Here is a 23,650-nt window from a genome sequence, read left to right on the forward strand (position 1 = left end):
TTAGGTGGTCCATTCGGAAAGTCCAATTTTGGGCAACTTTTTCGAGCATTTCGGCCGGAATAGCCCGAATTTCTTCGGAAATGTTGTCTTCCAAAGCTGGAATAGTTGCTGGCTTATTTCTGTAGACTTTAGACTTGACGTAGCCCCACAAAAAATAGTCTAAAGGCGTTAAATCGCATGATCTTGGTGGCCAACTTACGGGTCCATTTCTTGAGATGAATTGTTGTCCGAAGTTTTCCCTCAAAATGCCATAGAATCGCGAGCTGTGTGGCATGTAGCGCCATCTTGTTGAAACCACATGTCAACCAAGTTCAGTTCTTCCATTTTTGGCAACAAAAAGTTTGTTAGCATCGAACGATAGCGATCGCCATTCACCGTAACGTTGCGTCCAACAGCATCTTTGAAAAAATACGGTCCCATGATTCCACCAGCGTACAAACCACACCAAAAGTGCATTTTTCGGGATGCATGGGCAGTTCTTGAACGGCTTCTGGTTGCTCTTCACCCCAAATGCGGCAATTTTGCTTATTTACGTAGCCATTCAACCAGAAATGAGCCTCATCGCTGAACAAAATTTGTCGATAAAAAAGCGGATTTTCACATTTCGAACCGAACACTGATTTTGGTAATAAAATTCAATGATTTGCAAGCGTTGCTCGTTAGTAAGTCTATTCATGATGAAATGTCAAAGCATACTGAGCATCTTTCTCTTTGACACCATGTCTGAAATCCCACGTGATCTGTCAAATACTAATGCATGAAAATCCTAACCTCAAAAAAATCACCCGTTACGTGGCGTGCACACGAGTTGGAAAGCCATCTTTTCTGTACACCGGAACAGAAACCAAAAAATTTTGTTTATCAAGCTGCGTTACATTGAAAAAAAAAAATGAAATGATAAATTCAACTTTCTTTTCATTTCAAAACACATAATTTCACGCAGGACAACGGCTGCGGGGCCAGCTAGTTTATAATATATGCAGAAAGAAGAAAAGTTGTTGCGATTTCTGAAATGTATGGGGTTTTCGAGTTTCAGAAATTGTTGTCTTATTAAATTCTACAACACCTTTGGAATATTGCCGTAAGTTTACAAGTTGAACCGAGTAATAGTTTACGAGATACAGTCTTGAGAACATTCGCGCTCGAGGCTAGCTGGCCTAAGTGCGCCGTCATTTAACTAGTTTTTCTCGAAATTGTGTTTTTGAAGTCTGCTGGCAAGTTTTCTTGAGAACTACTCAACCGATCTTCATGAAATTTTACAAAGATTTTTGAGATACAATTCATAAAGACTTGGACGAAGGGGTTTTTTCATTACAATTATTTGAAAAAAATGTCGGAAAATTTTAATTTTTTTGCAAAAATTTCTGTCAAAAATCCAATTTTTTTCTAAGGAGTTATCCTGCCAACGCCGGCGCATCTTTCACCGAAAATGGCATCGCAATTGTCGAGTTTTCCCAAAATTTCTTTGTTAATAGTGCAACAGTAAAAAATTCAAATAAAATATTTAATTTTTTATATAAGAAAAAAGTCGTTGAAAAAGGGCTGTTTTTACCCGAGGTAAGTCAAATAACTCCTTATACTCGTACTAAATCATTATACTCTGAAGTTTGTATTAATTTTTAATACCCAGAAGGAAACGTCAGAGACTTTATAAAGTGTGTATAATATTGTGGGCAAAAAATAGTTCCATCTTTTTAGTTAAATTTCTCGCGAAAATCCACACGTCGAATATTTTTTTCGTGGTTGATATGACTGTCAATGACATCTTTTCAATCTATTCAACAAAGAAGTTCCGTTATATGTATTTTGGGTGCGAATTCTGTTGCCGAAACGTTCAGAATGTTGAAAAAGGCTTTCGGTGAAAATTGTTTGTCGCGAACGTGTTTTTGATTGGTACAAATTATTGAAAGAAGGTCGAAAACGCGGATATACGTATCAACATCACTGGTGAACAACACGTCAGTAAAATAAAGGAATTGGTGCTTGCAAATCGCTGATTAACAGTCAGGCATTGTTTGGATCTATGCTAACGAGCGAGTATCGTGGCAAAGGTGCGGCGAAGCCGAAAAAAACCACTGTGGGTCAAAATCAAGGTTTTGTTGACAGTTTTCTTCGATTATCAAAGTGTCGTGCACTCCGTATTCCTTCCGACCGATCAAACTGTCAACAAGGAATACTATTTGAGGCTTATACGTGGTTTCGCGAAGCTTTACATCAAGGGAGACTGGAATTATGGGCCAACAACTCTGGGTTTTTGCACCACGATAATGCACCGTAGTTTTTCATCAAATTTTAATAGTGCCGCAATCACTGTTGCCTGGTTTAGCTCCTTGTGACATCTGGCTGTTCACCAAACTCAAACGACCGCCCCGGAAAACCCGTTTTAAGTCAATTGAAGAAATTAATCGTGAATCGTTACGCCTACTAAAGACTATTCCGGAAATTGATAAATGTCTTAGTGCCTAGGGGGGATTATTTTGATGATGACGACATATATTTTCAAGAATAAATTAAATATTCTAGAATTATGAACAAAGTCTGACTATTTTTGTCTCATAGTAGTATAAATGATCAGCGTGATGACCTGAGTCAATTTAGCCATGTCTGTTAGTCTGCCCGCCTGTCTGTCTGTATATACAGATATTACGGTGCAACCGACGTTAACAGTTTTTTCTTATTTTTGCCAACTTTGTCACAAAGCAGTTGGATAATTATTATTTGCACAACCTCTCAAATGAAAAATTGATTAATAACCTGAATAAATGTTAAGAAATGCTATGCTTTATATCGTATATGGTAGCTATTAGTAATAGAAATATTGCATAACAATCAAAAACGTGAAAAGTCGGTAGAAATTTTTCGCAACTGGTGCTCCAATAATTTATTACAGAGATATTTAGTACCTCGAGTGACATGCATCGCCAAAATTCTTAAAAGTATGAGATTATGTGAGAGTGTGAAGGGATTAAACCCCTTATGGAAAATCATGCAAAAATAACTGAATGGAAAAGTGTGTTTTCTGTAAATTCGCGTGCAACAACAATTGTACATCTTGACATAGGATTGCGGTTGGGTGTCTGCAAAAAGCTGAAAATCATACAAAATTCGGTACTTGCTGGGGCAAAAGTCAAACGCAGGGCAGGCGCTACTTACTAAACGGAAATACATACATAAAGGTATATATGTATTCACTAACACTAATTTAAACTAAGTCAGCGAACTAATTTCAATTCAATTATTTAACCGATATTCTATGTGATAACTGTATATATGCATGTTCGCTTTATAATAAACAAAAATTTAATTGAATATTAAGACAAAATACAGACACAATTATTTTTTGATTGCGTAAGTACCGATTGCAAATACTGAGTGCACGCTAAAAATATAACAATATATAACAATATGTATACCTAACAATATTACTATGTACAAAGTGTGTGAGAGTGAAAAACTCAAGGAACATGTTCTTCCTTGGGAGGGTTCTTGTCGAACGCATTACGAATATTGTTAATTTGTTGTCATTTCGCTTTTTGCTATTTATTTATATACATTTAGTACTGCAATTAAATACATATGTATATACTTAAAGAACTACAACAAATCAAGGGTAAGAGTAAAAACAGTTATGCTATTAATTGTAATTATTTTGCTTTCGATATGTTTAAACTTTAAAGTAAATAACATTTAATATTGGCTTTTTGTATAAGTATTTGTGTACATATATATGCGATAAATACGATACGCATGTACATACATGTATACTATGTGTAATTGAATGCATAACATTCGTGACATTGTTACCCTCTGCCCCGTCTAAAATGCGCGCATAAATAGCGCAACAACAACTTATAAATGGAAATTAAATATTATGTTGGAAAATTTTAGAGTTAAAACTGGATAAAAAGTCACAAAATTTGCCAAAGCAATTGCAACAGTGCTTCTTTGCAAATTCTGCGACATTTGTTTATATTCATTTATATTTCGAAATAGAAAAACTACAATTTGGCATTTGATGATTTGAATATTGTACTTGCGAGCCTCCGTTTTAAATTGCAATCATTTCCACATTAAGTAACACTTGTTTCATACAATTCAATAAATAAGCTAGAATCAGTGAAGAAGACACGAACACTTAAGAGACATACTGAAAAAAGGATTTTCCAATATGGACGCTACAAAAGTACCGATACAGCGACAGCGAAAGACGTCATATTTTTCCCGCTTTTTTGACATTTCTCTTGAGTAATGTTTGTCATTTCATCATGGAAAGATATACATATGTACATACGTTCCAACAACGAGTCAAAATTATTACAATTTACTACGGAAATTCGGAGTCAGTGGCCTCAACTTTAAGAGCACTGCGTCCCAAGACCGGCAAGTTACTGTGAATGGGAATCGTTACCGCTCAGTGATAACCGAATATTTTTGGTCAGAATTTGATGTTATGGACTTGGACAATGTGTGGTTCCGACAATTGGCCACCTCGGTCGGTCGATTTATGCGTAAAAACTATCGAAAATTGTGTCTGGACTTCTGCAAGTTTGCCCGTGGTGGCCATGCAAAAGAAATCGAGTCCATATAAAATGGCAGCGAATGGAATAAAGAATTTAATTGATATCCCCAACCGCATTTGTAGCGCTCTTATTGAAAAACCCGTTATAAAATGTTTTCTTAAGGGTTGTCAATAAAGATTCTACTCAAAAGACGCTGCTCACCGCGGCTTGAAACCACAAAAATGCCTTAGAATTAGAGAAAAATATTTGTGTCTCCAATGCTTCCGGGTAATAAGCAAATCATACTGATGAAATAGGGAAAAGTGCGCGAGTTTTGACCCAAATCACTTGTGCTATTTTAAGGATATCTTATATACAGTTACTGTCACAGCCGGGTTTGATTTAAAAATGTTTTCATATATACGTCGGACACTATGATTTGCCCCGTCTTAAACAGGAAATGATTGCCTTATATTCCAAACGAGATGTGTTCGCAAAAAAAGTGACTTTAATTTTCGTAAAAATCTTTAAATTATACTATAGTGCAACAAAAGGTATTTAACAGGAATACTTTAGTTACATTTAAAGCCATCTGTAGATTCGAACGCACAATGTACATATGCGGGTTATACGCTTAAGATAAACGGTAATATTCAACTTATTCCCCACCATAGAGACACAGTGGCGCATTTAAAAAAGTTCGTTATGAATTTTTTTCTCAATTGGCTTGGTAATGAAAAAGTCTATTCACAAAGCCAATCATACTCAATTGTTTGACGTTTTTGTGACGTTTGTGAGTACTCTGCACGTGCTCCACAAAGTTTTCTTTTATATTAAATTTTTATTTTATTTAATATAAGTTTATATTTAGGTACTAGTAAATATGTATGTAATTGTGTAAATTAAAAATCCTTTTTTTGGTTTGTTAAATATTTTGTTACAAAACACAGCTCAAATGATTCAATGCATATTTGCGTTTAAGGCGTTTGCAAATCTTCATATCTTGCCAACGCCAACAGGCTTCACTTCGTCATTACTTCATTAGAATATTTATCGTATTTATCGTGACTTTCTGCACTTGTTCACTACTGACTGAATGTGATATTGAGTGACGGACACTTTCGGACGTAGGTACGTTGTCCATTAACCACTAAATGTTGCACCGGGCTTGCATTGCCTGATACAGAAGTAGTTATTTGTCTTACCATTCCGCTGCCGAGTTGCTGTAGTAGGCCAGAACCAGATCCCAGCGGTCCCGATGAGAGCACAGTTGAGGTACGTCTGGATCGTATCGATTGCATACTGGACGATAGTAAAAATGGCACACTGCTTGAGGTGTTCGGCATAGATCCACCCTGTTTGTTGGAGGATAATAAAGGAGATTTCTTTGAAAGGTTATGAAGTCTGTTCAAAGCATACAGTTGCTAGTGTCATACATATTTAATATCGTACAAATGTCGGTGTTTCTTGTGCGAATCTCGAAGAAAAATGCGCCAGTGCGTAGGGAGCCAATGGATATATTTTCGGTTATGTTCTGCGTGATTTTGTTTGAAAACTTTTTTATTTCCTCCTTCGAATCGAGCACTCGCACATTTTTCTTCGTTGGAAAGATGTTTGACAAGTTTTTGTAGCAGACAGTTTGCAATTTAAATAATGTGATGGGTAATGCGTTTATTTGAAGCTGTTGAACAATCATAATAAAGCAAAATTACGAACCGTTTAGGCAACAAACCAAACAACCAAACAACCAATTACACAAATTAACATTTTAATACAGAAATGACAATAACACAAATCAAAAATCAGTGAAACAGAAGCAAAGCAAGAAACGCAGAATTATTTGGTGTAAATATGTAGAGTATATGCGGTTATATAGTAGGAGTATATAATATTATTAATAGTTGCGGTAGTAGTAGTAGTATGTACGAGTATATTGCAAGAATACGACAAACCAACGCAAAACAATCATCAACTCAACAAACCTTGATAACATTTGTATTTATGTAACTATATACGTGTGCTGTGGATCAGGGTACACAATTACTCAATGCTTGCGAGCAAAATCAAGTGAACGTCCACAATACGGGCGAATATCAGCCGGTGAAAGCTTTTCGCAAGCGAAATTGCTACGTACATATGTTCACTGGACATTGCTCGCGAGCAATCGCGAGTTTTCGCGAACCCATATGAATGCATGTAACTGGAAAGTTTATAGTAAGCATAGCGTAGTGTTTGCGTTTAGAGTAACGAAAGGACATTCGAAAGCAATCGCTTGCGTATGAGTATAGAGTGGTGGTAGCGTGTAGTTACTTAAATACGTATAATATGTGTACATATGTACATATGTATGTATGTCGCAAAGTCATAGCGAAAACGTGTACTCACGATCATGCTCCGTGCAAGCTGCAATAATTTCCAATTAACCGAAAGTAAACGAAATAAAAAATATATTTCGATAAACAATGGAATGCACACATTTGTAGAGAAATCGCTTAGAGATGGGACGTTACACAAAAAAGAGAACAAAAAAACACTAATACGAAATGAAATTTTAACGAATATACGAAATTATATAAATGAATTAATGAAATTATGCCCACTGAGATAGACACAAGTGGCGAATGTGTGTATGTATATATGTTTGTAGGTGAGAATTTCAGTGAAGCTATCGCTGGTGAACACTGAGAATAAGTATGTAAATGGGAAAATGCAGTATTTGCACGCGCACAGAGAATATTTGCTGCGAATTTAACCTGAACATGAATATTTAAAGAACACTCAAATATGTAGATATTGAACGTTTAGGCTGCCGCTCTCTCTCTCTCTCTTTTGTTGAAAATACAAGAAGTCATTATAGTCAATTCACACAAACTTATAACACCGAAATCAAGTAACCTAAAACACGTCAACATTATATCACACTGAGACTTAAAACGATTTAATAAAAAAACAGTTATGTTATCGAAAAGGACAGTTAAAACAAAAGCGTTCTCTCTTTCTTATAGCAAAGATTTACAGTTAGTTCTGCACACTCTTTTTTCGCTTCAACATATTTTCAACTCACAATTTTTGCGCGAAAAAATCCATCTCTGCTCTATAAATTTTATATACCCGATAATAAGTACTAGTTCCACTTCAAAAAAATTTTCGAAGTAATCCTCATTTTTTCTTTTTTATTTTAACAACATTGACATAAATTTAAATATTTAGATATAAATTAGGTTTTGTGGGTGTGAAATACAGTATTTATGATTAGTCATATCATTTCAACAGATAAATTAAAATGTTTTAAAATCCTTGCCAATCAAAATATAAAAAATTTAGAATAAAATAATCATATATTTACTATTTTTGATTTATTGCCCTAAAGTCGAGTTCGTAGCTCTTTTAAGGGGTTATATACAGTTAGAATTTTCAAAACTTCGATTTTGTTTATTTTATTTCCTTAATGTACATATATTTAAGAATAAACACGGAAAATTTCATATCGTTCCGGTGAATATTTTCGAAGTTACGCGCAAATTTAAAAAGGCGTTTCAGAGTGCTTGAAAGTGTATTCCAAATTTTAAGCGCATTTTTCTCAAAATGATATTTTCAAAGCCGGTGACCAACATTACTAGAAAACGGCTAAATCGATTAGTTTCAAATTTTAACACGAGCTTCTTAAATATATTTTTTTAGTAATTAACCGAAGACTTTTTCTCACCGATAGATATTTTTTATAAATAATTTAAGTACGAAATTTTGATCAAAAATCATTTTTTTTTTAAACCGGCATTTTTTAATTTCATTTTGTTTATTCCTTTGATTTGCTTTAATAGATATACAATTACTTTAAAAAAATATGTTTCGTTTTTTTTTTAATTTCAGGGGAACCGATTCAGAGAAACGGTTTAAAAAAAATTATTGAACCAAGCGTTACAATTCCTAAAAAAAAACTATTATAATAGGCTCCTACTGCGCCGATACAGCGCTGCCAGCGCGATTTCCAAGCATTGAAGGCGTCACGGAAGGCAATAGCATTTAGAGCCGAGGTGAATGCTGTTTGGAACTCCTCTGTCATCTCAAATGCTTGCCTTTCATCGGCCTTTTCAGGAAACAAAAAAAGTCTGTGGGTGCAACATCTGGGCTCTAGGACGGCTGCGGAAGCGTTGGGATGCTGGCCTTGGTTAGATAGCTGTTCACAAGAGAGTCAGCACTTTTGGGACCATCTTCGCGCGCACCTTGCGCATGTTCAAGTGCTCCTTCACAGTGTCATGAAACACAGATTTTGATAAATTTAACATCCGTGCAATTAAACGAATACTTAGTCAACGAACTGAGTTCAAAACTTTGCGCACACGAGTCACATTGTCGGTGTTTGTCGAAGTCGCACAGTTTGCATCAGCGACCTCTTCCCGGCCTTCCAAAAAGGCCTGGTGTCACCGAAACACACCACTTCTTGCTAAAGCAACATCTGGGTAAGCCTGCTTGATCATATCAAACGTCTCTGTCGCAGATTTACCGAGTTTCACACAGAATTTAATCGCGTACCTCTGCTCTAACGAACGCTGCATTTTCGGCTTGCACCACTCACAGAAACACGTCGCGAAAATATTTGTCCTGACTCTTCTGGTGCTCGGAGACAACTGACTAGCCACTCGCTCGTTAGCTAGGAACGCCCTCCACTGAATCCAGTCGGTGCGCTCACTATCCGAACTACAGTCGCGGTGGACTACTACTTTCTGGACAAACCCTGTATAGTTCTCAGTAAAATTCTGGAAAATTCGCTTTTTTCGGCCTTCTAACTATATATAACCGCTTAACAAATGGATTTTTTATATAAGATAATACCTTGCATCTCTTACCACTTCCTTATATGCGGTAATAGTTAGTTGCCTAAAAATCAATAATATAATATACCAAAGATAACATATAAACACATTCGTAATTACAACATCTTTTAATTGTAAAAATATAAATATGTGAAATCATAAGTAGGCAGCCTTTTTCTCGAATACAGTATCGTCGATTATTTTGAAACACATTATCAACAGCAAAATGCAAAATATTCGTCACAAAATAATTATGAAAACAACGGAAATAATTGCTTAAGTAGAATAAATTTGTGTGTAGGCTTCAATGAAGCAATTAATGCGATAACAGTGTAGTTTTTGGAAAATAATCCAAATTTCAAAGCAGTTTAATCATTTGCTCTTAAGGCAGCTTTTCATAGTGGTTAGCTATTTTGCAACTTCACCGCATCCATATTAATTACTTCATTGCTCTTGGTAATTAAAACAGCTTTCATGGACAGTTAATACTTCTTGAGCTTACGAGTATCGAAATAAGAAAGAGAAAATATTTATCAACGTATACGATACAGCTGGTTATCATTTGACGAGCGTGCGGAGGCGAGTACGAGCTTGCAAAATGGCATGAAACGAACGTAACGAACAATTACACATGTGCTCAGCAGTTCACACATCACAAAACAAAGCGTCAATGCTTAATGCTTTAACATTATTTATAACCGTTATGATATGCGAATCGAACATCGCACCGTACTCGCACAAGATACCTGAGTTGACTTCTGAATGGCAATAATTGTTGAGACGTTTTTTAGACTTACAACATAGGCCGACGAGGAGGGTACCGACAAACTCGATCCTGAGCTACCGCGTGCACCAAAACCATACGTCTATTTGAGGAGGAAGTGTAGAGGGGTATTTACCATTTACCATTTACCAATTACCGTTTGTCATTATTATGTTAAGTAGTTGTTGTTGTTATGTGATGAAATGTAATCAGTGGTAAGGAAATGAGAAAAAGAGTTCCGATTTTCAATTTTTTATGACAAATTTGGTTAAATTCATTTTTTTATAAATGGGCAAACAAAAATATCTTCATTTAATGAAATATAGCTGCAGAATTACAAACGAAAATATATGATTCACTATATAAACAATTCAGCTATGCGATAGTAAAGCATTGGCATATAATGTTTTGTACAAACTGATTTTACTTCGCAATATAAAAATGGAACTATTGATGTATCATTGTATTTGTAAGTATAAAGTTATCAAATTACTTGAGAAACTATAACTTCACTACAACATATTCAAGTATTTATTTGTACTTTTTTTTGATTAACCACAGCAAAAGTAACATAGCGCACTCCCGCCCCACCCACAACTACTTATTTATACAGAATAATCAGAGTAATGAAGTCAGTGAAGCTTCCTTAAAATAAATGCCAACAAAAAAAAAACCAAGGAAATAAGGAAAAGGAATTAAAAGCTGAAATCAACCAACATAACCACAAAATAAATCAGCGGGCGCACAACTAAGTCGACGCACACGCTGTGGTATGAATAAGTGATGGATGTGTTGAGAGGAGGGCGGCCACTTACAGTAGGCGGCGACAGATTGATTGTCGAGCCGCGTCGTTCCTGTGGTCCGATGCTCGAGTGTCGGCGTGTTGGCAGCCCGCTGCCCGGTGTGCCACCTGGCGAGGAGGCGCACGATGGTGCAATGCGTATTTTCGGCGTCATCAAGGTGTTGTCCGACAGTCGTCGGTTGGGGAATGCATTAGCCACGCGCAGGAAATTACTATCGGGCGATGACGGCGAGCAGCCGAACCACCAGCCGCCCAGCATACCTGAACCTGTAAATAAGCGAACTGCAAAAATTAAAAATATTCAAAACAACACATTGCCCATGTCGGCTGCGGTCACTTTCTACATATGTAAGTACATTCAATGGCTTGTGTGTAAACATGAGCGTGTAGATATTTTTTGTAAGTCCTGCGATGTGCAACATCGTTTTGAATTCATGGGTGAGTGTGTGAGATCACATCAAAAAATAATTGAAAAGGTCGCAACCATGGACCACATATTATATGGCCTAAAGGCAACCTCCTCAACTATCGGGTGTATAATACACAAATTATTTTATTTGGCCTCAAATTTGACAGCGTCTTTATGAAGAAAAGAGCTTTTCGGGTAAAATAAACATCAACATTTTAATTATCTGTTATTACCTTCAACCCAGCTTCGTTGCGTGCTATTGTGGATAGAGTCAAGTACACATTAAGCATAGATACGCAAGTGGTATGGTTCCAGGGTTAACGAAGTATATGTCGGGATTAGTGCTACCTAGGCTGTTAATTGCCCCCCGAAGGCATTGAGAGATATTCAATTAGGGTTTTGGACAACTGGTGCTCAGCTGTGTACGTGCACTGCCTTCGGCCATGAGAACATTGGCGTCCTCGTTATGCTACGCGGCATTCGAAATTGATTTATTTGCAAAGTCAAACCGCATAGTTGGCTCCAATGTTATTATTGGCCATTTAACTGCCAACCAACGAACAATTATTCACTTTATTAAATATATATATCTTCTTTATATATAAAAAGTACGTGTCACGTTGTTTGTCCGCGATGGACTCCTAAACTACTGAACCGATTTTAGTAAAATTTAGCACACTGTGTCCAGTTCGAACCAACTTAGAAGATAGGATAGTAAAAACAATTCATAAATAAAAAATACAGTGAAAGCTCTACAAAATGGACGCTTTATTAAGCAAACATCTCATTTAACCATGCACGTTGTTTAGGTTTATTAAGTACAATCTATTAAGCGGACAAGTCTATTAACTGGACAGAAAGGCTGGCAACCAGACATTGAAAAAGCAGCCTTGAATTCGTTATTTTTTCCAATGAAATTTATTTGTATTAAAATATTCAAAATTTGACCTCAAGTACAATCCCTTCGATTCTTATGCCCACAGCAACGCGTGGCCGCATCCCTTAGTATAAGTATATGTATAAATATGTTTAAGTAAATTTTTGGGCTGAAAAGCCTACGTTCGACTCTCATGGGTATATGAGGCTATGTTAAAATTCTGACACATAATTCTATAGGTCATCTCGCCGTAAAGTCGCCAGAGGTTGGGATTGGTATCATGTAAAAAAATTTATTATTTTTCATTGCTAAATAAAATGATTCCACGCCGACGAAAATTACTGAGTTTGATTTTAGTCGGACTGCAAGCAAGATTTGATTTAGAAAGTTCAGCGAACTCCAGAAAACATTTTCCTACGATTTGCAAGAGTGTAAAATGTTCGGTTATACTCGAACTTAACCCCTCCTTACTTGTGTGCATATACAATGAAAACTTTCCAAAAGGGCATAATAAGCTGGAGCAAATTGCTCTGGTGTTACCGCTTTTACCAACAACTTTTTGGAGCTTTAGGCGTTTTTTTACTTCGCAAACGAGTACATATTCTTTGCTTCCAACTTGGTTCAAAATTCTTAAACCAAATATTTGTATGCAAATACGAAGTCATAAAAGCATGAAAATAGCTAAGTAGTCATTGAAAGAAGTCAAGCGAAATTAAATTTCAACTTTTAAGTTGTTTGTAAACGCATAAGCGAAATCAAATTGTGATATCTGATGGATCTTATTATTTGTTAAGTTAGAAACGCATTCATGGTGGTCATTCGGAGTTTGCGGCTTCAATGAACTGCCATTTCAAAATGCTTAAAGGTTAATAAGAGTATTTACAATTTCAATGTTTTCAGGTGTTTCCAGTGACTTTTGTCCAAGCTGACTTTTGGCCTCTAATGCACCGGCAGCAATTCCAGAGTCAACATCAAAGTACACAGCCAAGTAGCAATCAAGGCAAGCAACTTCACTTCTACTGAGTTCCAGGTCACAAGACGGGGGTAATGAAATAGTGAACGAGATTGCCAAGAATGGTGTACGTGAGCAACAGTGAGAAAACCATGCACTCTCTATACGACGATCTGGACAGAAACATGGTAAAAAACGGTCAGAATACTAACTGGTCATTACCTGGTGGCGACATATATCCGCAGAATAGGACTGACAGAGCGAGAAGACTGTGGGAAATATGTAAAGCAAGGCACTATTGAAACAATGGCGCATCTCTTGTGACCTTGCCCCGCATTGGTAAGACAACGCTGTAAGCATTTGGGGTCTCCACGGGATGATACACTTTCTAAGGTATCGATAGTGAGGGCGCATACTCTGTTAAAATTCGCATCAAGCGCAGACATCCTAAAGGATGACTACTCCTCATGGACCTAGTAACTGAACGTGGTCAATGCGTGACTCATTGGTCTGTCAGACTAACTTAACCCAACCTTTGTCCAAGCCAATTGGCGCGTTCTGCATTTATGTATATGTGGAATAATTTCCTCAGGTCTCACTTACCAAGAGGCAAATGACTTTATCGAACCGACAAAGGCCAACCTAAATTTTAGACTAATATTCAAATGCTATTCGGGGACTGAAACCGAAAGTTTACTCCCTCAATATAACATGGTGAGTGTCTAACAAGACGAGATCCGCTTTTCTCAACTACCACCATCTGCCTTTTCGGAAGTGGTGATTTCTGTCCGCATTTCGTTGTGTCATCTGCATATAAATATGGTATTTGTAGACATTAGGTTTTTGCTTGGTCAACTGAAAACACGCTTTTTCCACCAACGTCGACATGTTCATTGATATCATTCATATCGACATTGTTCGCGTGAATAACTAAAATTGCGTACTTTCAAGCGCGCCTACAAGTTCCCGCACACCTGTCGGTATGTAGACAAACACGTGCAATTCAGCTGATACATATGTATAGTACAATGTGTGCATGTATAGTGTTAATGTGAGTGAAAACAAATGATTGTTATATGTGTATGTACCTCCAGAATTCTTGCGTGCCATATCCTCTGCACTGGATGTTTTCCGCTGATCGATACGCAAATTGGGTATATTGAATGGTGGGGCATTCATGTTATCCGATGAGAATTGATGTCGCAGCGGACGATGGCGCTCCGGTGATGGTATTGACAGATTGTCCAGTTTCAATTTATTACGTTGCTGACGGTCAATTTGTTCGAGCATCTCTTGCAGCACCTGTTGGAAGTGAGAGTATCGCATGTGTTTGCATTGGTGAATGAGCTGTCACACTAACAACGACTAATTTATACACCCATGTGCTCTGCAGTCAACCAACAAACTAGTCAAGAAATGCATTCTGGAACTCTTAGAGAAATCAAACTACTCAAAACAATATCAGATCGATTTATTAATGCTTTATATTTTACTTAAGAATATTTGTTTATTTACATCTTCTCCTGGATTAAACCGAATATTAATTTCAAATAAATGATTTAACTACAAAACTATATCGCTTGTTAACTTTTATGTAGTATAATATATCATATATTATAAATCAAAAAACCGACTTGGACTTCTGTTTCTAACAACTTGTTAAACAACAGGACTAATTGTTTTGACTGCAGGGGAGCTGTGATATAATGTATATGTACTGCTATGAGCAAAAAATAGTAAGACTTTGTTCATAATTTTTTAAAATTCTTAATTTATTTTTCAAAATCTACGTCGTCTCTCTAAAAGTAATCCTCCTTGCTTCCAATACACATGTGCCAACGTTTTTTTTTCAATCCATGAAACAGTTGTTAAAGTCAATTTCCGGAATTACCTTCAATGCGAGTAGAGATTCTCGTTTAATGTCTTCAATTGACTTAAAACGGTGTCCCCGGGGCGGTCGTTTGAGTTTGCTGAACAGTCAGAAATCACGAGAAGCTAAACCAGGCGATTGCAGCGGTTGCGCCACGATATTGGTTGAAAATTTTACGCAAAACTCACGAAGAATCAATTCAGTATGTGACGGTATTATCGTGGTGCAAAAACTAAGAGTTGTCGGCTCATAATTCCGGCCTATTTTTACGAAAAACTTCGCATAAACAATAAAATAGAATTACTTGTTGACAGTTTAGCCGAGGAGAAGGAATTCAGAGCTCAATAATAGAAGAAAACTGTCAACATAACCTTGATTTTTGACATGCTTTTTTCGGCTTCGGCTGCCTTTGTCGTGATATTCGGCCAGTTTCCGCGTCATAAGCATAAATTCAAGATTCCTCTCCACTAATAACATGTTTCATGACATCCTGGTAGTCGGAAAGCATTGTTTTACAGACGTTAGTTAACGCGACGCTGTTTTTCGAAAAAATGTAGTGATTTTTGAACAAATCATTTCTTAGGCCCAAAAGGTCTTTCAAATGGTTTTCACTGATCCTTTCGATATGCCAACGATGCCAGTAAGATCTCTGACTGTTAATCGTGGATTCTCAAGCACAAATCATCAGTTGATGTTGATGGCCGTCCTAGTTCATCGTCAAAGCGCTCTCGACCCTATATAAATAGTTTCTGACAATCAAAAATACTTACTCGCAACAAACAATTATCACCGAAGGCCTTTTCCAACATTCTGTACGTTTCGGCGCCAAAAATTTGATTCCGCAAAAAAAATTCGATGGAACTTCTTTGTTGAATAAATTTACTCATCGTAAAAAACCGCCGAGTGCACTGTCTGTACTTCAGAAAGATAATCGTACACTAAACATTAATGACTATTTTGATGTGGCATTTGTCACTGACAGCCACACCAATCTATGCAAAACTGTTTCGCACGGAATTTAAATCAAAAAGTCTTACTATTTTTTGCCCACGATGTATGTGAGCAGGCATGTATGCTATTCAATGAGGATAGGATTGCTTGAATCTGTTAGTATTTTTTAAATATAAGAATGCTAGTATTAGTTTAGTCTCATTTTACCTCCACCAGCATGCAGTATTGTTCGAGATTCAGACCCGGATTAACGGTGTGTGGTATCAATAGTGGAAGCACATGCGTAGCCATTGTCTCCACCGTCAGACCATATGTTTTATCGACAACCATTTTATGATATATATCTGCAAGCAATTAAATAGTTTTTGTGCAATTTATTCATCAGGAAATGAGTTTAAAAGATAAAAATCTAATAATTTGTATAGTACTAATGCAACCAAAAATATAATTCTACGCTGATAACACAACCGTTGTGAATCGTGTACTATTGAAAGGTATACAGGACTGGAGCTTCCTTTAGGTCATCATATTATAAATTAAAGGCTACTTTTATCAAACAGAAGATTCCCACTAACTTACTTGCGTACTTTTCTGGAATTTAAATTTACAAGCAGCATAGCTCTATGTAAGCGCCTTTAGTACTAAATCTAAATGCAAAGCATATAGATTCAATTCGAGTGTTACAGTTAAAAATAACTGATTTCCATAAGTTCTTTATGCCTGATTAAGCCTGATTATCAACACTGAATCAAATACTTACGCACTGTACGCATCACTATATCCGGTTCCGGTATGCGGACATCGCCTAGCAGCTGCAGCACCTCTTCCATAACCTTTTGCAGCCACATTGAGAAGCATGTTTTGGAAAAAGATGAAAGAAATCATTTACGTATTTAGTAGAAGTTCAGATTGGGTGGAAGTACTCTGTTCCGCATTTCATGGCGAAAATACTGATTGTATACAGAAAAATTTGTAAATTTAATCACCTGAGCACGCTCCAGTTTGTCCATGAGTGCCTCTATGCAGATAAGTACGTTTTGCACAATTTTCGGATCTGCTAGATTCTTTTCGAACACAGACTTCACCTTTGGAATCACCATGCGTCTGATGGAAACATCTTCGATATTGTCGAAAACATTTGTAACTGCCACAACAGCAGCGCTCTGGGAGTGGAGCATAAAAATGAGAGTTTATAATTTGAACTCGCAAAAATTTCGAATATCGAAAATCGAAATAATGTTTTCTTAAACCTTTTAAAATCTCATATGGCATGCAGTTTGTAATAAGCAGCTAGAAATTTTAAAATAAATTTTAAATGAATTCGAGCTTTTTACCTGCACCTGTATCGTTGAGCTTTCGAAAGCAAAAAACAGCATTGGAATAATGTCGGTGGTGACATCTCCCGGAGCGGTCTTCTCTATAATAAGATGTAAATTTTCCAACAAGGTCACCGTGGCTTGTATGGACTTGGGCGACCCGAAAATTACCCTGAAAATAAAAGTTTGGCAAGCAATTCATCTATAAAGTAAATGACTTTTACATTTCTTTTGGCTAAACTTATGCTTATTAAAATTTCGTAGTCATAGGTATGAGCACTTCTGTAAAGCGGTGCTAGGAGACACATTCATGACGCACAGGCGTTTCATTAATACGCAACACAAAACAAAAATAAAACTTCCTTTGACTTGTGTTTAACGAGTGCTTGGAATATGGCAAAAGTTCCCATTCGTCTTGGCGCGAGCATGTGTATATATTTTTTTGTTAGGTTTATCGTGCCACCAAATAGCGAGAAAAATGTAAAGCTCCAATAAGAGGATAAATTTTACAGCGAACACACAAGGACAATGCGACTTTCGTGTGACAAACTGACAAACTTAAATTGTGCAAACAACTTTTATCGCAACGACGACAATGAGGGACATGACGAACACGAACGAGAGTCAACAATTCAAGAACAAGAACACGAAACGGTAAAAATAAGCACAAGTGAATTGTGACGAGCGAAGATGAAAAAACAAAAACAATACATACATGAAATTAGAAGGCAAATAAAATAAGTATAGTGCCGGCGGTAATGCTCCGTGTCTATTTGGATTCTACTTGCGGTGGCATGAACCGGACGCAATGAAATGCGCTGAGCACTGCTATTGGTAACCTAATAAAAACAACTTGAGCACAAACGGAAGTGGCTGATGACTCAAAGCGGTGGAACAAGTGGGACTGGATAACTTACTGCTAAAATATAATGACAAATACGTTTTAAAAACATAAACTGTATTACTATATTTATTGATAAAAAATTTTGAATTATGGAAAATAAACCACTTGACAGGAAACACGATAAAATAGTTATAACTCTGTTTAAAAAATGTTGTAATCGTATTAAAATGTTTTGATTTCAATTTTAAAAATAGTTTGAAATCAAAAGCTTAACACTTACTTCATCGTTGGCGCCATAATCGACTCGTATTCGCCCGGTGATGCCTCCTGTATAAGTTTAATGACGGGCTGCAAAACCGCTGCCAGTACTTCGCCATTGCTGATTTCGGCCTGCAGCATTGGCCACACATTTTGCCACCACAATTTCTGCAATAAAACGTTAATTGTTAGGCATAATGAAATGGCGGTCAGCGTAAAATCTCTCTCATACATAAAAAGTAATATATTTTTTTATTTTACGATTTTTTGTTTGCCAAAGCTTTGGGTGGAAAATTAGCAAGTCATAAAAAGCAAACAACAACGGCCAAAACATTACGATTAAGTACTAGCAGTCGCCGCAGAACCACCTAAGTAGAGCACAGGGGTACGCGGCAACAGGTCCTTTTATGTGCCAAGCAATTGCTGTCTCATAAATGTGTCGGAATTTCATTTAGCCATTAAGCGCGCACCTGACGCCGTGCAGCGCTTAGACACACACAGCCGCTGCCAAACTACAGTTACTTTCATCTACAGGTAGAATGCACACATTTGCAAGGTGAGTTTCGTGGCGGTGCTTTGATGTTTACTGCATAGTCAGCTGTTGCATAAAATTTTTGTTTTTGTTTTTGCATTTTTGTTTTCTTTACACTTAAATAACGTGAAAACCCTGAATATTACTTATTCCCATCAATTGGCTTGCTGCTGTGAAATCTGCTCCAGGTATAAGTGGACGGCAGTCAATGCTTTAAGGGGCTATGCCAGTGTGACATTTTTTTTTTGCTTTTTCGATAGTTTATATTTTCAAAAATATCCTGTGAAATCGGCAAGGTCGTATTTGAATAGGTTTTGGATGGCAGCGTTCTAAACAGCGATCGCTCGCAGGTACAAGCGACATTTTTCAAAATTGCTCGCATCATAACTCAACAGAAATTAACCGATCGACTTCAAATTAAATCTGAGTATTCTTGAATACATTTACTATACAATGATTTTTCTTTCTGATTGGTTGAAAATTGTCAATTTGGCATTAAAAAAACGACAATTTTTTTTCTAAAAAAACGTTTTTTTTTTTCAAATTACGCCATTTTGTTAATTTTTGATATTTTTCAAAGTTCCTAGGAAATATCTTTAAGTTTAATACACTTTTTGAATTTGTTTGCTTCAGCTACTCTTTCGGCCGGAATCACGCAAGCAGTTGGGGCACTTTTTTTGGCACCTCCAAAGACAGCACATAACTCCGCTACTTTTCAATATTTTTCTAAAAAAAATCTTAAAATATAGCTGAAATTATACATTATTACGTTTAAAGATGTTCGAAGCATTCAATCAAAAAAATTCACGAAAATCACCTAATTTTTCATGCGATACACTGGTACGAGTATAGCCCCTTAACGAAAGTTTTTCCGGGGAGTACATAAGCATATTGTGAGTAAATGTGTGCTGGCTACTTACTCTCGGTATCAGCGGCATCGCTTCCATTAGCGTGTTTTTGTAGAAGTGAGATTTCTGCGATGTGTCCTTCATGTTGACCACATCTAAGAACTTGAGCGCATTTACACCGGGATCACTGCAAGTACAAGCGTACGTATGTAGTTATACATGTGTGTAAGTATGTTTGATGTTTTCACAACCAATTTATGAATGAAAATTTCTAATAACAACAATACTGCGCGACGCAGCCATTAGCATCAAAGTTTATTAACAGTTAAACAGATTAAATTCCAACTGAAAACGCCGATACGAAGAAATTTTCCATTTGATTATGCTTTAACTGAAATAAAAACTTTTTTAAGCATACAACTTCAGCACTCGCATCAAGAGCTTATATTTTCAATGTGTCGGAACGGCGCAAAATTAAAAAAAAGTCCTCTAAACACACTTTACTTCTTTTCGAAGGCAAAACAACTGTCTGGCCGTGCAAGGCTACATAAGCCTATGTCTGTACGTGTGTATCACCATTGCGTTGGTGTGTGAGCGTCGCTTCCCGTGCTGCATCCAAGCAGACAACCAAACAAACTACTTTTAAGCCTTGCGGGTAATGTACTTAACCTGTGTAAACAGTGTGGATCTCGTTTCAACAAGATAGAAAATAAGGAATAAAAGAATTGTTGACAACATTTAAATTATCTTTAAAGTGGTTTAATCTCCAGCAGAATGGAAAGCGCAAATATTTGCTTGCTTACGAGTTTCAATTTATACTTGCTCTTGCCGCTCACTTCGGACGCATTATTCCACCTTTTACTCGCCCTCTTTCGTGGTTATACCCATTTACGTGACCGGCCGTCGACATTTATAGAAAGTAGTAATGCACACCATCACATGTTGCTGAGATTTAAATTTCTACTGAAAGTTTGCCTCTTTTGCACTGACCATAATTATTCTTAAGTGCCGACCAAGAACCTTGAAGGATTGGCTCTTAAGTGAATATAGTAACTTGAAATTGGATTTTAGAGAAGTTAAGCAACTTGACAAATTTAACGCCTGCCAAAGTAGGCTAACAAATGATGTTTAGTAATTTCAGTCTAAAAATATTTAAAGGAATCTGGAGCCACAGATAAAACTGGTTCGAAGCATAATTAAGGTCATATCGTCAGCTAAAATCCAAAACAACGAAACGAACAACAACCGAAATTGAGTTTTTTGTTGCTTACGATTCACTATATCATATTAGACATATGTAGCATAGAATTTTCGGCTTCCGCTGACATATATAACCCGTATATAACCTATATACCCAATATGTAACCATTTTATAACCAAAATATAACCGATATATAACCTAAACTTAAATGTTGTTTAAATATGAGTGGCTTCTATTATACCTTTTTCTCTTCGTCTGTAAACTTACGAAAAGTGAGGTTACGTTATTTTGCATTTTAGGTGACGATAAACAACAACAAATGTTTAGAATTGTCGGTTATAAAACTTGAGCTAGACTCTCAGGGGAACTTTTCTGTATAACACCTTATTTAGACTCTCTTTTCCACAATCTTATAAATTTCTTGAAATATCTCACAATAACCCGCGAATTATCTAACGTCATCTCAACATTAAACTGATTTTCATTGATAATTGCAACCCTGCAAATCAAGAATGTCGAGTATTTCTCATCCAGTAAATCGCCTTAATGCGCGTCTAGTATTTTCATGTCTATCAGCATCCTTCAGTCTAGACACAGCCAGCAGCGGCGGATGCGTCAATGTCTCTGCCACACTCATTACAAAAAGTGGCAGCAGCACCGTTCCTCGGGCTATGAACGAACAAACAGCCTCGCGCGATATCACGCTTCCAGAAGTGCAAAACAAAACTTAAAGCAAATCCAAGTCAGTAGACTACATCAAGCTGCGCAATGAGGGCCATCAACTACAGGAAAACTGTAATTTACACCTTTGTATTCTGTTGTACTTTCTGCTTTGTGCTATGCCAGCGCGCTTTCTCCATTATCCCCGTCTGTGTTATTTTCCACAAGTATTAAATATTTAGTGTGCGAGTGTGTGTGTGTGCGAGATTATGTCTCAATAAATCGCAATCTCAGAATGGCGTAACACTTGTCAATCAGCATAAGGTTAAGTTAAACAAACCACAACGGTACACACTCCTACATTACTCCATATACGTATCGAAACGCACTTCTCACCAAGTAAATGGCGCGAGTGGCAGACTCACACAGCAGCTATGCATACACATGCATATACTCGTACAGTATTCATTCGCTTTGTGTTATTTTATACAAACAAATCTCTTACGAGGTAATCGCCTACGTTATTCCGTCGCGCGGGGTCAATTGTTTTCGAGAAGGCTGAGAAAACGTGTCACACTGCATAAATAATGGCGCCAACCTTGGGGGGAAAGTGATGGGAGGTAAATGCCTGAGAACACTTTCATTCCTCAGCAAAAATTCTGAACATTTGACATTCCAAGAATTCTGAACAATTTCGCCCCCCGAACCTCATAATTTTACTCTTCGCACATACGTAACTAATTTAAAGCCTGACTTGAGACGATCTATTAAAGTAAATTTATACGTACATACAGGGTTTGCCCGGAAAGTAATAGGACTGATTTTCTTTCGCCGCAACTGTACTTCGAAGTGTGCACGCACCAACCGGATTCAGTAGAGGGCGTTCCTAGCTAACGAACAAGCGGTTGGTCAGTTTTCTCGGAGAACCTGGAGACGCGCGACGTGTTTCTGTGAGTGGTGTAAGCCGAAAATGCAGCGTTCGTTAGAGCAGAGGAACGCGATTAAATTCTATGTGAATCTCGGTAAATCTGCGACAGAGCCGTTTGATATGATCAAACATGCTTACTCATACGTTGCCTTAGCAAGAAGTGTTGCGTTTCGGTGGCAGACCTTTTTGGAGGGCCGGGAAGAGGTTACTCGTGTGCGCAAAATTTTGAACTCAGACCGTCGACTAAGTATTCGTTTAATTGCCCAGATGTTAAATTTATCAAAATCAAAGTCAAAAGACTTAAACGAAGGGTCAATCGGGTCCGACAAGACATCGCAGCCGATTGGAAGTTGTACCACGACAACGCGGCTCACAACACCTTTTTAGTGAACAGCTACCTAACCAAGGTCGGCATCCTAATGCTTCCGCAGCCGCCTATAGCCCAGATGAGCCCCCAGGACTTTTTTGTTTCCTTGCCTGAAAATGCCGATGGAAGGGAAGCATTTTGAGACGACAGAGCGGATCCATGCAGCATGCGCCTCGATTCTCAAGGCTATTCCGGAGAATGCTATGCGTGACGCCTTCAATGCTTGGAAATCGCCTGCAACGACGCAGGATGAGCCTATTTTGAAAGTTTTTAAAGAATAGTAACGATTGGTTCAATACATTTTTTTTAAATCGACTCAGTCCTATTACTTTCCGGACAAATCCTGTATCAAAAATTTGAAAATTTCGGCAATGTTTAAATCTACCGCTGAGGATTAACGAATTGTTAGAAATTGTAAAACTTTATATGCTAATGACTAAATTTAAATTAAATTTGCGGGGTTATGCGTCAGGTAAACCCTATGTATAATTTGCAATTTATACCGGTGAATTCATTATTAGTTTTTGGAACACTTACTCGTATAAATATGTAAGTTTTTGAGTAGTACTTACCTAAAGTATTTAATCAATTGCAAAAGTTGCGCAGGCGGTCGAGCGGTGGGATCTCGACTAACCAAGCGAGAGGTAGCCTCCTGTAGTGGTACCGGTACTCGCGGCAACATTTTCTGCACAGTCTCCTCCAGCTGAAAGTATTGCATCAAAATAACGCTTTAACTTTTCTTTAGTTTTTGTAACACTT

The 23,650-nt window shown here is 37.2% G+C and overlaps 1 protein-coding gene across 10 annotated transcripts in view; it reads right to left on the minus strand.

The window, feature by feature from the left end:
• The window catches only part of LOC105231463 (SCY1-like protein 2), a 72,994-nt gene that overhangs the window by 9,847 nt on the left and 39,497 nt on the right, over positions 1–23,650 (minus strand). For 5 of the 10 annotated variants that reach the window (XM_049456870.1, XM_049456872.1, XM_049456869.1 and 2 more), the window contains 11 exons: positions 23,464–23,594; positions 19,808–19,922; positions 18,378–18,523; positions 17,272–17,425; positions 16,924–17,100; positions 16,698–16,770; positions 16,145–16,281; positions 14,205–14,418; positions 10,892–11,160; positions 10,111–10,179; positions 4,282–5,884 (listed from right to left, as the gene is read on the minus strand). In XM_049456870.1, the coding sequence (XP_049312827.1) occupies positions 5,585–5,884; positions 10,111–10,179; positions 10,892–11,160; positions 14,205–14,418; positions 16,145–16,281; positions 16,698–16,770; positions 16,924–17,100; positions 17,272–17,425; positions 18,378–18,523; positions 19,808–19,922; positions 23,464–23,594 (1,785 nt within the window). In that variant the 3' untranslated portion in view covers positions 4,282–5,584. Of the gene's footprint in view, positions 1–4,281; positions 5,885–6,884; positions 6,903–10,110; positions 10,180–10,891; positions 11,161–14,204; positions 14,419–16,144; positions 16,282–16,697; positions 16,771–16,923; positions 17,101–17,271; positions 17,426–18,377; positions 18,524–19,807; positions 19,923–23,463; positions 23,595–23,650 lie in introns of those variants that run through there. The other 5 variants (XM_049456865.1, XM_049456863.1, XM_049456864.1 and 2 more) reach the window with 5 other exon arrangements.

This window comes from Bactrocera dorsalis, chromosome 5, assembly GCF_023373825.1.
Source record: "Bactrocera dorsalis isolate Fly_Bdor chromosome 5, ASM2337382v1, whole genome shotgun sequence".
In the NCBI taxonomy this organism is placed as follows: Eukaryota; Metazoa; Arthropoda; class Insecta; order Diptera; family Tephritidae; genus Bactrocera; species Bactrocera dorsalis.